A 13,862-nucleotide genomic window follows, 5' to 3' on the forward strand; every position below is an offset into this window, starting at 1 on the left:
CCATAACGACTGATCTATTATCTATTTTGAATGCAGAAGATCAAAACTGCAAATAGAGAAAGCTAGTGGCTACGTAATGAAAGGCATTTCAATAAGAATGTGGGTTTATAAAACGAACAAAGTGAGTTTCATAAAAGGATCACACAAGTGTTTGAAATTGAATTCCATGTACAGTTACATACCCTGTTTTATCTACACGCATATTATAAGCTCTCTATGCATTCAGACACCCCATGTTACTGCAAGCATTGCAGCATCGTTTCAAAATAATATGTGTATACTTCAAAATAATACTTAGTAATGTAATTGTTTGTCTATGACGGAACTCGCGGTTATTCATGTCCATGGCATAGTGTGACGTAAAATAAAACAATCATACATTTTATATAATATATTTTGTGAATAATGGAACGATAATGCTGATAATACAAAATTAATTGTTCTGCGGAGGCTTGGACCATTCCACGTTGAGGATGAGATGGTCGTATCCGTGGCCGTTGAGGGTCTGAATGGCTTTGGCGGCGTCGGCGCGGAACTTGAAGTGCACGTACGCGAAGCCCTTGCAGTGACCAGTGCTCTGTAACAGGCATATCATGGTTAGAATATGTATGGCTACTATTTTTGTACAGTCGACGTCAAAGAGAAATTTACAGCCAAAGTAACAAAAAAATGTTTACACGACCTAAATGCTATGACAATAAAGTCGTGTAAATAATTTTTTGTAACGTTAGTCGTAAAGATCTCTTTGACGTCGACTGTACAGTCGACGTCAAAGATATGTTTACATTTTTCGCCTTATTACAAAGGCATAAGGTGCAAAAGTGTAAACATATTTTTGACGTCGACTGTACCCGACTATGTGACTATTTTGGCGCGATAAAACTTGCGTGTGTCTTGTGAATTTTTGTCTCGCCGAATAGTATAGTAGTTGTGTATAGTCTAGTCAAATCGAGCGATTTTTTTTTATTGATCATATCGGATTTGCAGACTGCGACATCGGAAGATTCGGAAGTATTCGGGCGGGACTTTATTAAACATTCGTAACAGAAGTTTCTCAAGATGCAGCGGGTTCTCAAGGTCGGCAAAATTGCAGAGGTCAGATACACCGATAGACAATATCGGCCAAATTTCGGGAGGAAAAAGTTACTACCTTTGGCTAAGGGATGTACATATATATATTTCCCACATACAGCACATAGTCATTTTGGAACTGTCAGCCCGGTAAAGGGTTAAACGGCTTGTAACCTTCTCCTTGGCGAGGTAGAGCTTCTGCACGGGGCCGAAGCCCTTGACGAGGTCCTCGAGGTCGGCCTCGACGGCGAAGTTGCTGAGGTTGGAGATGCGGATGGCGGCCACGTCGTCGCGCCGCGCGTCGGGCGGCCCGCGGCCCGGCGCGCGCCCCGCCGCGCCCTCGCGCAGGTAGGGCGCCACGTACTTGTTCGTCGTGCCCGTGCCCAAGCCGCCCGGCTTCGTGTCTGATACAACACAGCAGGGTCAATTTTATATTAAAGGGAAAAATTTAAAAATTACGCTTCCGCCAGGTCCTGGAGATTTTTTAAATTTGGAATGTCGCTCGCATACGTATCTGCGTATTTAATAAGTATTCCGTGAACAAAGTTTTGTACGGAACGCTAAAAAATTGAAACACCAGGGTATTTGACTGTGTTTAAACCATGTATGAAATAAAGCACCAGAAGATTATAGACTAGACAAAAAAATTCAAAATCGCTCTCCTTCTTGATGCGACTGGCAAATCATATTACTTTTTGGCAACCGGGTTTTTTAACCTAATTAGACCCCGCTGAATCCGAATTTGCCGGTTGCTCGATCGAAATCTTGACCGGAAGTGAGTTATTTGACATTAAAGGTCCCTTTTTTTCGTTTTTCGTAAATAACTCTTAAACGGTGGCGCATAGCAAAAAATGTTCTATTACATAAGTAATCTGCATAAAATTGCCTACAAGAAAGATTCAGTACAATTTTTCGCTAGGATCAATACTCAAAGAGATTTTAACGCGGGAAATTTAATTATAATAACTTCTAAGGTCCCGTTTTTTAGGCTTTCGTAAATAACTCATAAACGGTGGCCAATATCAAAAAATGTTGTTAGACGTTAATAATCTACACAAAATTTTGAACGAAAAAGATTCAGTACACTTTTCGCAGGGATCAATATTTAAAAAGATAATAAAGAGGGAAAGTTAATTATAATAAATTCTAAGGTTCCTTGTTTTTATTTTTTCGTTAATAATTTGAAAAGTATGACTCATAGCAAAAAAAACTCTTGTACATAAATAATAAACGTCAAATTTCCTACAAGAAACATGTAGAACACTTTTCGCTAGGATCAATATTTAAAAAGACAAAGCAGCGGGTAAGTTAATTATAATCAATTTTTAAGTCCCTTTTTAGTTTTTTGTAAATAACTCGTAAACGGTGTCCCACAGCAAAATAGGTTTTTAAGAATAAATTATCTTCATAAAATTTTCTCCAAAAAACATTTAGAACACTTTTCTCCAGGATCAATATTTCAAGCGATATTAAAGGAAGAAAGTTAATTACAATCAGTTCACAGGTCACTTTTTTTTAGTTTTTCGTAAATAACTCGTAAACGGTGGCCCGTTGCAAAACAATATTCTACATAAATATTAAACATAAAATTATCAAACTGCACAACGGGACTTAATCGCGTATTTAAGTTTTAAGATTTACCTCCGACGTTTCGAGGACGGCGATTAAGTCCCGTTGTGCAGTTTGATAATGTTTAATAATCGTGAAAGTTTAAAACATAAAATTGTCCACAAAAAAGGTTCTGTACACTTTTTCGCTACGATCAATATTTAAAGAGGTATTAAAGGGGGTAAGTTAATTATAATCAATTTCCAGGTCCCTATTTTTAGGTTTATGCAGTCAAGCGTGAGTCGGACATTACTTAGTTTTTGAACCGATCCCTACAGGTTTTTTAAAGGCAATTCACTCGCGTTTCACATGTATAAAATACATTGTAAAAAATTGGGTAATGTACGGAACCCTTGCAAAGCGAGTCCGACTCGCGCTTTTTTTTTTATTTTGAGGTACGGAACCCTAAAAAGAGAAAAGTGTTCCATATGTTTTTCGTAGAAAATTTTACAAGTCATTTAGAAAAACCTAAAAATAGGGACCTGGAAATTGATTATAATTAACTTACCCCCTTTAATACCTCTTTAAATATTGATCGTAGCGAAAAAGTGTACAGAACCTTTTTTGTGGACAATTTTATGTTTAATATTTATGTAGAATATTATTTTGCAACGGGCCACCGTTTACGAGTTATTTACGAAAAACTAAAAAAAAAGTGACCTGTGAACTGATTGTAATTAACTTTCTTCCTTTAATATCGCTTGAAATATTGATCCTAGAGAAAAGTGTTCTAGAGTCTGTGCGGAAAGAGAAGAGTCGTGGCAGAAACAGGAACTAACATTTTAAATTTTATATGGCAATCAAACCTTTGACACCTGTCTTGTAAAAAGTAAACAAACTTTTGTCAATGTATATTTTTATTAACAAAAACCGCAAGTTTTATGTATAAAATATTTTCAAAACACGATAAAACCGTACATAAAACCACAAGGAAAATTATATTTAACATTGTTCGGTTTTGTCAGCGGGAAGAAAACGGCTAAATGCCGACTATCGACTTACAAAAAGTCGCGGAACGTGTTTCCGCTATTCGCGGGTATTGATGTTGCATTTAATATTAAATAATTACCTATTTAATAAGTCCCCTAAGTAACTTGTCTCCGGTACATAATCGGTAAGTATATTCATTCAAAATATATTAATTTTCATAAATATGCAGGTCATTCATGATCTTTAAAATAACTTAGAAATAGTCTTGATACTTGCCATTTTATGCATATTTATATGTAATTTCTTTTTCAGGACTGTGCAAAAGTACCTACGGTATCTCGAATAAAAGACCGCTAAGTAGGTGATATGCAAGAATTCGTAATCTACGTGCCGGATTCAAGCACATCCAGTTCAGATGAAGATAGTTCTATGAGTGTCCCTGGTTATTTTGAAGCTAGCTCAAACATAAGTGACATTGAATATTTTAATTCAAACTTCGATTACAAAGAATGAAACTTTTTCTAATAAAATATTTCTTTATTTGTAAGTTCGTTTACTAGGTTCTGAATAAAACTTTTTCTAATAAAATATTTCTTTATTTGTAGGTTCTGTTAGTTACGAAATTATTATTTCATATTTAGCAGTGACTTTTCGGCGAAGTAAAATATCGTGAGATGAGAGAACCGGACATATCCCAATAAGGCCTACCTACTTATGCACTATTTTTATTCATATTCATATTTATTATTAATAATGTACACATACATTATAAGTCAAGTTTACAATGGGTGAAATATATCCCAGATAAAATTACAGTTCTATTGCCCAATTTCTACCCGATCTACCCGGTTTTAATAACTGTGGGACTGCACAGATTAGGCAGTACATAAATGAGACTCTATCTTGTTTGGTACTAAAATTACAGTTGTATTGGGCAGATTCTTAAGTAGTTTTAGCAGTTTTGTCAATCGCAGTCACTTTTTAGTATCTGAAATATAAAAACAAGTGTGTTTTAAAAAGAAAACTAGTGCCTGCGCTAAATCAGAGGATTGAGTTGACGAGCCGACACCACCACCAGGCTCCGTTTAGTAAGCCGTGGTAAAAAACCGGAACAAAAGAGATTCAAGTATCATGACCTTTAGTGTCGTACTATAATCAAGTGACCAGTGTTGTCAGCATAGCAAAAACCATAAAATAGCACTGGCGCGCCCTCAAATCCCACGACTCTTCTCTTTCCGCACAGACTCTAGATGTTTTTTGGAGGAAATTTTATGTAGATAATTTATTCTTAAAAACCTATTTTGCTATGGGACACCGTTTACGAGTTATTTACAAAAAACTAAAAAGGGACTTTAAAATTGATTATAATTAACTTACCCGATGCTTTGTCTTTTTAAATATTGATCCTAGCGAAAAGTGTTCTAAATGTTTCTTATAGGAAATTTTACGTTTATTATTTATGTATAAGAGTTTTTTTGCTATGAGACATACTTTTCAAATTATCAACGAAAAAATAAAAACAAGGAACCTTAGAATTTATTATAATAAACTTTCCCTCTTTATTATCTTTTTAAATATTGATCCCTGTGAAAAGTGTACTCAATCTTTTTTATTCAAAATTTTGTGTAGATTATTAACGTTTAACAATATTTTTTGATATTGGCCACCGTTTATGAGTTATTTACGAAAGCCTAAAAAACGGGACCTTAGAAGGTATTATAATTAAATTTCCCGCGTTAAAATCTCTTTGAGTATTGATCCTAGCAAAAATTTGTAATGAATCTTTCTTGTAGGAAATTTTATGCAGAATACTTATGTAATAGAACATTTTTTGCTATGCGCCACCGTTTAAGAGTTATTTACGAAAAACGAAAAAAAGGGACCTTTAATGTCAAATATCTCACTTCCGGTCAAGATTTCGATCGAGCAACCGGCAAATTCGGATTCAGCGGGGTCTAATTAGGTTAAAAAACCCGGTTGCCAAAAAGTAATATGCTTTGCCAGTCGAAATCGATTTTATGAAAAATATGACCAGTCTATTAATAAAGAAACATAGACAGCAGTTATTTTCAGACACAATTTCTATTCTAAACCCTTATAAAACTAAAGAGTAGATAATTTGATAGTGACGTCACATGCTAACGTTTCATATAAATGCCATAGGAGCAAAATCGTTTCCATAGTTCTAAAAAAGAAACTGATTTGACTAGTAGTCTAATACCCTATTCTAACGTTCTTCTTATAAGACTAGCATGAACACATTATGAATGGAATTCATTCCCTTCTACAACCAACCGGGTGTACATCGAAATGATGCGAATGCGCCCCTAGCGACGAATTCTCAATCCTTCTGCAAAATTAGCTTGCACCCCAAATGACTTGATTAAAGTCTTTGACCCTACCTATACTATTCCCGAACTCATATTAAGTCATTTTAAACTTAATCAAAAGCAAAAATTAGTCCACATAATACTGCTAGCCATTAATGGGTTAACCCAACTACAGTGGCAATTTTTTTTTCTTTTATAAAAAGCCCGGCAGTGGCCATAAGGGGTCATCCATTAATTACGTCACACGTTTAGGGGGAGGGAGGGGGTCAAGAAAATGTGACATATTGTGACATGGGGGAGGGGGGAGACACAAACTTTGTGACGTCACTTTAAATTCATCAGTAACCGAAAATTTATTTAAATTATTTAGTTCGCTGTACATTTAAATAACAAGTTTTTAAAACGAAAATAGTTTTAATCGTTTAATTTTTTTTCCTCAGCAGTTTCGGGTTATAAAATTACTAATATTTATATCGTCAAAAATATTTTGATAAAATGTTAATAATACTTAGGTACTTACTTAATTCGATTTGGCGATTTCGTAGAAAAAATGTGACGAGGGGTTTGCCAAATGTGACCAAGTGTGACAAGGGGGGGGGAGGGGTAAAAAAACCTAGAAATTGGTGTGACGTAATTAATGGATGACCCCTAACTGTACATTGAAACACCCACCTGCAGCTTTGGCCGCCTCTCCGACCTTGCTCTGCGCCATCTGCGTGTTCTTGAAGGGACAGCTCAGGGTCCAGTGCTCGCCCTGGCACGTACGGCACTTGAAGATCACGCTGCTCGTTGGAGGCTGCCAACAAATAATTTTAGAGATCAATAGGAACATTTGCTTGGATACACACAGATAAGCAACCTCTCACTATATGTAAATTTGGAATTTTTAAGGTAAGCATTTAAATGTTATAAATGCATGTCGGCGAAACTTTTTGACCAACAGTTTTGAGTGTATCTTGTGTTACACAAAATATCTCAAGAGTTACCAAGAAATTGGGCTTCTAATATACATTAGGTTTTACATTTGGAGCCTTGAAAGTTTTAACATAAGCTATTATTCAAAGGTTACATTTTACAAAAAAGTTGTGGACAGATTTGTGTTTACTTTACACAGTTTACTTGTATTTAGTGGCAAATGTATGGAATCGCAATATCATCAATATAATCTATTTTATCCTATATTCAATAACCACTAATCAATGTGTAAACAGAAAGGAGCTGAGCTCTAAACAATAATCATTATTCTTATGATTGTCATAACAATAAGCACTACATTATTGTTATGACAATAAAATGGCCCTAATATACCTTCAGTCCATCGAGTTGTCCGTCATCAGGCCGCTGGGCTTCCTCCTTGCTGGTGATGAACTGCATGAACACATCCTCAGCAACATTGGTAGTAGCCGGGTTTGGTCCTGGCTTGTCGTTGGCCGAGTCACCGAATTTGGTCCAAGTCTTGCGTTTAGCGATGCTCTGTAATGGGAAGAATATTGATAAAAGATAAAAGATAAAAAATAGTTTATTCAAGTAGGCATATTACAATGCGCTTATGAACGTCAAATAAACCTTTACCGGCTCCAACCGTACACCTCTGCCCCGAGAAGATTTAAATCCCCCCTCAATTGGAGGAGGGTATCCCAATATGGGACCGGCAACAAACTCGGCGGGACACATCTTTTCAAAACATTATTACATCTTATAAGTAACATGCATTACGAGTAATTAATACAATTTAAATTACTATAGAATTCATGCAATTATACTCAGTGAGTACATAACTTTATAGAATTTGATATAAAAAATAAACATATATGCACATGAAATCACAAATACGTAGCTCTTTCAGAAAACAAATCAAATCTTACAAAAGGAAAAGAAAATAAAATCAATAGAAGAAATGAGAATACATATTATATGAATCTAACTGATTGTTATGAGATGCTTTCATACAATTTGATGTGCTTTCTTACCTGAGCTGAGTCACCTTTAACTCTACACATAATACAATGTTTTTAATTGCTACTTGTCGTTATTACAGTTTCTGGTTTGGACCATGCATGTTTGTCTGTCAAGTAGTCCTCGACTCTGTAATAAGCCTTCAACATCAATGACTTTTTTAAGTAATTCTTAAGAGCTGGAAAGGGTAATCGTAAAGCATCCTTAGGTAACTTGTTATAAAAATGAATGCATTGCCCAACGAATGACTTCTGTACTTTACGAACACGAAACTTTCTGATAGCAAGCTTATTTTTATTTCTAGTATTATAGTTATGGACATCAGAATTCTTAGTGAAGGAGTCTAGATTCTTAACAACATAAATAATACTATCATATATGTATTGGGAAGCTACAGTTAAAATATTAATTTCTTTAAAAAGTTCTCTTAATGATTCACGCACCCTTAAATTATATATAGAACGAATGGCTCTCTTTTGTAAGACAAATATAGTCTGTATGTCAGCTGCTTTGCCCCAAACCAGAATACCATATGACATTACACTATGAAAATAACTATAATAAACAAGGCGAGCTGTCTCAACATTAGTCAATTGTCTAATTCTCCTCACAGCGTAAGCGGCCGAACTTAATTTGTTTGCTAGTGTTCTTATATGAGGACTCCATTGTAGATTTTTGTCCAATGTTAAACCAAGAAACAGTGCTTTATCTACCATCTCTAAGCATTCATTATTCAAAAGTATCTTAGTATCGACTGGTTTAACATTCGGCAAAGAAAATCGAATGCATTTAGTTTTCTTAGCATTATATTGGATTGAAATCTTTATTGATTCTGATTGGGAATTCATGAAAATTTTTTTTTTCTAAAGTCTATCATACTATAGTGAGAGTATTAAAATTTGACGAGAGTTACAGAATAGTTATAGTTAGATTTATAGTAGTAGATGTATTAGCATATTAAATTTATCTAAATGGTGATAAACATTAAACATATGGGACAATATAAACTATAAAAGGTACTGAATAGTTGGACAAGCTGGTATCTAAAATGATTTTATAATTTGTTAGTTGCATCATTGCTACACCTTTATATTTATTCATTGTAATTACAAACTTTGTGTGAATTACATTATGTCAGATGACCAATGTATGTATCAATAAAAAGATGAATAAACATAAGCACCTTACCTTGGACACTACACGCTTCTCAATTTTGTAAGTGCGGACAATCTTGACTTTTTTATTGTCATTATCATATTTGTATTCTGTGACTATTTTCAGTCCATTCTCCACAACTTCTGACGGCGGTGGCAGAGCTCCCTGGTCTATCTCGACCTCGTCCGCCCATGATGACTGGATTTCATCCCTCATCTAACAAAATGACCATGTTTAAATATTTCAAACCACAAAATCACACTTGTAATAGAGTACAGAGCAGTCTGAATAGTGAGTAGATTTACCCAGCGGAAAAAGGAAACAGGGGGGTCAGTACCTGCGCCACAAAGACGTCCTCAAGCGTCACCTAATAACTTGCGGTATACCGAGTGATTCCTGGGAGGAGATTGCGTTGCAGAGAACGGAATGGCGCGCAACTGTTCATAAAACAGTAGACCGATACGAGCAGCGGCGTTTAGAAGACCTAGATGCTAAGCGCCATCTCCGTAAGACGCGACCGAAACCCTCGTAAACCTACACCTACAACTCAGCCGGCCAGCTCCACTGCGGACCTTGCGATCGCATCTTCAAAACCAAGTTTGGCTTCGCAAGTCACATAAGAGCGTTCCATCGTCCTAATTAAAACATTTGGAGGAGTCGCCATCGTCGGACACGGCGAGGAGGACTATATATATAGATTTACCCCTGAAAGTATGCTAACTAGTGAACTTTCATGCAGTTTTAGGTTGTTGCAAAGTTACTAGTAGTTGTGACGATATAACAATAGCATTATGAATCCCTTTTGTGTTAGATTATACAGTCTATGACATAAAATTTTATCATTTGGAAAGATTACTGAACAACTCATATGCATGTATGACTTATTCAAAGGCGGCTTAACCATACCAACTTAGGTTATAAAATGTATAACATTGCAACCACTAGAAATGCGTATCATGTACTTACGATTGAATTGTTTACCAATGTAACAAAATATCAGTAATTATATGTGAGTTTTAGGGTTAGAATCCACACACAACACATCAGCAACAAAAAGGGTGCATGAAGGAAACGAAATCAGTGACATTGAACGAAATGAACGAATGATTCGAATGAAAGCTGTCAATTCGCGAATGAAATAGGGTTGCCACATGGATAAAAGAGATTTGAAAATGTTTAAGTTAAGGTTTAACCCGCTTACGTAAATATGTTTTATTTACGCTTTGTTGACGTCAACCTCATGTTTATAGATGTATGTATAGATATATTTAGTCTATGTTGTAAGCTTCTCGAAGGGGTATTGTGAATTTGTGCTTCAAATGATTAAAATGAATCCCAGCGTATTTTGAAAGGAGCTCTGCCTTTTATTCAGGTAATTATGATATTCTCTTTATACTGTACGCGACAGTGTGGTTTTTCTCACATCGTAGTGATTTATTGCACGTTTGCACAATCGATACACTAATGACATTTGGGAACGAGCAAAGTTATCAGTAAAGTGTCTTGTACATTTTACAAGTTTACGTCTCATAATTAAATTAAAAAGGCTCAGGAACGAAGTTAGGCCAGCGAGTAGAAGTGTTGTGAAGGGAATAAACAGCTTACGACGGCTAAAAGACAGGTCACGACAATTTTCGCAGCACAAATCCGTGACGAATGAACTTTACATGTTATTTCTAAAAACCTGTTTTGCGCGAGACACTATAGATTGCATAGAAACTGTATGGGTAATTTAAATGTCACGAGCGACTTTTTGTGTCGAAAGTGTATCGCAACATTAGGCTGCTTTGATAGTAGGTAAATATTAATTACCATGTGTCACCTATTTAAATGAACTTGGGTTAATGACACAGATGGTTAGCAAATGCTTATATTTCAGTGTTGTTTTTTTTACAGGTTTTGCAGCAGAACGCAAAATGCTGCGCTTCCTCAGCCGGAGAGGGCGCTCATCGAGCCAGAACAGAAACAAACAAGGTCAGAAAACACCTACAAATAAAAACTTGATACAATGTAAAGTAATGTTACTAGATGATACTGACTTGTCTATTAATTTGTCAAAGAAAGCCAGCGCTGTGGATCTATATGAACAAGTGTTCTATTCACTGGACTTAATTGAAAAAGATTACTTTGGTTTGCAATTTACTGACACAAACAATGTTAAGCACTGGCTAGATCCAACGAAAACCATAAAGAAGCAAGTTAAAATTGGCCCACCATACACCTTAAGACTTAAGGTTAAGTTCTATTCATCAGAGCCAAATAACTTGAGAGAGGAACTTACTAGGTATCAGTTCTTTTTACAACTGAAGAAGGATATCCTGGAGAGTAAACTAGAATGCCCTCACTCAACGGCTGTGGAGTTGGCTGCTCTTGCTCTGCAATCAGAGCTCGGCGACTTTGATGAAGCGCTGCACACCCCTGCCACCGTCTCAGAATTCAGGTTTGTACCCAATCAAACAGAAGAGATGGAGATTGAAATATTAGAAGAATACAAAAAATGTAAAGGCCTGACGCCCGCTCAAGCTGAAGTCAACTATTTGAACAAAGCCAAGTGGCTGGAAATGTATGGTGTCGACATGCATATAGTCCTTGGCAAAGATGGGTGTGAATATCACCTTGGTCTCACCCCAACTGGAATTCTTGTCTTTGAAGGCCCTCAGAAAATTGGTCTGTTTTTCTGGCCTAAAATAAGTAAACTAGATTTCAAGAAAAAGAAGCTAACCCTTGTTGTAGTTGAGGATGATGACCAAGGTCGCGAACAGGAGCATACTTTCGTGTTCCGCCTCCACAATGAAAAAGCTTGTAAACATCTGTGGAAGTGTGCAGTTGAGCACCACACATTCTTCCGCTTACGAGCACCAGTCAAAGGCCCATCGGCACGACAGAACTTCTTTAGAATGGGATCGCGCTTCCAGTACTCTGGGAAAACAGAGTATCAAACAACTCAGCAGAATCGCGCGCGTCGCACTGTTCAGTTTGAGAGACGGCCTAGTCAAAGGTTTGCTCGAAGGCAAAGTCATGTTCTCCGGGAAAGAGAAAAACAGACCACTCCAAAAGCAGAGGCTTCAGTTTCCAACGAAGGAACAGATGAAATACCCAGTGTATCCACTGAATTAGCAAGCTTAATGCCTGACTCTAACCAGGGCACACTTTCTAGGAAGAGTAGCGCTAAGTCACAGAAGTCTTCTATTCTTGACACAGACATGAAACTAGCAGAAGTTGGAGAGCCATCAACTAAGAATCTCATGGATGAAGAACCACCGAAAGAAGTCCTGGTGTCAAAAGAAGATTCTATAAGCAACAAAGTTTTGTTTAAGGTAGATAAACCTATTGTAGAAGAAAAGAAGAACAACCTTACCCAACTGGTTATCAACAAACCAACTTGCAATTGCTCTCCAGCCACACCTGTGTCAGACTCTAATCCACTTAATGATCTCTTAATGAGTTTGGTTAAGGAGAAACTTAATAATGATGATTCGAAAAACGAAGTGAAGAGAGATCAACTAGACTCTGCAGGCGACAAGGAGTTTAACAACCAAGCTAAATGTTATTTGACATCTACAAAGGCTCTGCCACCAGGACAGCTTAAATGCAATAACATACTGAAAGCTCGTGAGAATGAAGTAAAAATTATAAATGAAACAACGAATATCAACTTATCTGTGCAGCCGTCACCATCCCCGAAAATTTTGAATGAGCCTGTTGGTCAGACTTCTCAGAATAATTCTCAGTATGTGTCAATAGTTGTGGTGGAGCCTCCTCAGTCTCAAGCTAAGGTCGCATCTCCAAAACCAGCACCAAGGAAAGAGGAAGTCACTCCTAAGGTTCAACCAATATCATCACTGTCTCCCTGGCTAGTGACATCAGAGCCTAGTTCTCCGTCCGGTATTGGTGAGAAAGAAATCACTATAATCCATCGTAAGTCTGTGATCACTACACAGTTATAGTTTAGTTACTAATTAATACTATATAAAATAATAGTGGTAACATATAATTCAGAACGAAATCTGTTGATTTCAGTATTTTAAAGTATTATGATTGTGCCTTAAGAATATAAAAGGATGTTTACAAAAACAACATAACTGCTTAGAGCGGTTGACAATCATTTCAGGTGTCAACCAGTGTAGTTAGTTATGTTGTTTTTGTAAACATCCCTTCATATGTAATAACTGTTTTGGTTAAATATGTACTTATACCAAGCCCCCTATTAATTATTTATATATGTTAAAATCACTTTAAAATAAGAATAAGCTGGTACCATCTTGGTACAGTGATAATCATTTCGCTTTTTAAGTTTCGAAGGAAACCCAAAGCGAGACTGATAATTTAATATTGTGTCGAATTTCAATAATTCGAATTTACAATACCTTATACAAAATGCCGTAGTTTAATTAAGACTGAAAGAGTTTTAACATAATGACAACATTCCGTAGCTACTTAATATTGTGATATAAATTGAATTTGACCGTCCTATTGAAGCATGTTTATGAATATGTTCGTAATGTTTGTATTATTAACAATAGTAGAATTTAGTACAATGAAATGTCAGTATTAACAAATGTAACCGTCGATTTTGTGTAATCAGGGTAGGGAATGCAAATCGGTTATTTTCGGTTATTTTTTGTATGGAAATAATCGGTTATTAACCGAAACCGCGGTTATTACCATACAAAAAATAACCGATTTGCATTCCCTAAATCAGGGGTGCCATAATTTTTTCACCTCTCGCAGTTAACTATCATAATAAAATATAACCGAAATGATTAATAAAAAATATTTTAATTAATGATAATAATATTAAATTTCGGTATG

General features: G+C 36.0%; 2 protein-coding genes across 2 annotated transcripts; one reads left to right on the forward strand and one right to left on the reverse strand.

The window, feature by feature from the left end:
- Window positions 1–376: 376 nt before the first annotated feature.
- LOC134666111 (eukaryotic translation initiation factor 3 subunit G) lies at window positions 377–10,154 on the reverse strand. The gene is made up of 6 exons (XM_063523262.1): window positions 10,017–10,154; window positions 9,084–9,266; window positions 7,248–7,412; window positions 6,612–6,735; window positions 1,246–1,475; window positions 377–577 (listed from the first exon to the last, which is right to left on the reverse strand). Exons 2-6 carry the CDS (start codon window positions 9,264–9,266, stop codon window positions 434–436), a joined length of 846 nt encoding a protein of 281 aa, XP_063379332.1. The 5' UTR covers window positions 10,017–10,154; the 3' UTR covers window positions 377–433.
- Window positions 10,155–10,281: 127 nt separating this feature from the next.
- On the forward strand, window positions 10,282–13,394 carry LOC134666106 (band 4.1-like protein 5). The gene is made up of 2 exons (XM_063523256.1): window positions 10,282–10,422; window positions 10,947–13,394. Exon 2 carries the CDS (start codon window positions 10,967–10,969, stop codon window positions 12,995–12,997), a length of 2,031 nt encoding a protein of 676 aa, XP_063379326.1. The 5' UTR covers window positions 10,282–10,422; window positions 10,947–10,966; the 3' UTR covers window positions 12,998–13,394.
- Window positions 13,395–13,862: the final 468 nt, after the last annotated feature.

The sequence above is a fragment of the Cydia fagiglandana genome, chromosome 7, assembly GCF_963556715.1.
Source record: "Cydia fagiglandana chromosome 7, ilCydFagi1.1, whole genome shotgun sequence".
Classification (NCBI taxonomy): Eukaryota; Metazoa; Arthropoda; class Insecta; order Lepidoptera; family Tortricidae; genus Cydia; species Cydia fagiglandana.

Coding starts and splice junctions, on each gene's coding strand:
- LOC134666111 (XM_063523262.1), bottom strand. CDS start 9,266: ATGAGGGATGAAATCCAGTCATCATGGGCGGACGAGGTCGAGATAGAC. Junction 6,736..7,247: donor GACAACTCGATGGACTGAAG/GTATATTAGGGC, acceptor ATTTGTTGGCAG/CCTCCAACGAGCAGCGTGAT. Junction 578..1,245: donor TCTACCTCGCCAAGGAGAAG/GTTACAAGCCGT, acceptor TGCCTGTTACAG/AGCACTGGTCACTGCAAGGG.
- LOC134666106 (XM_063523256.1), top strand. CDS start 10,967: ATGCTGCGCTTCCTCAGCCGGAGAGGGCGCTCATCGAGCCAGAACAGA.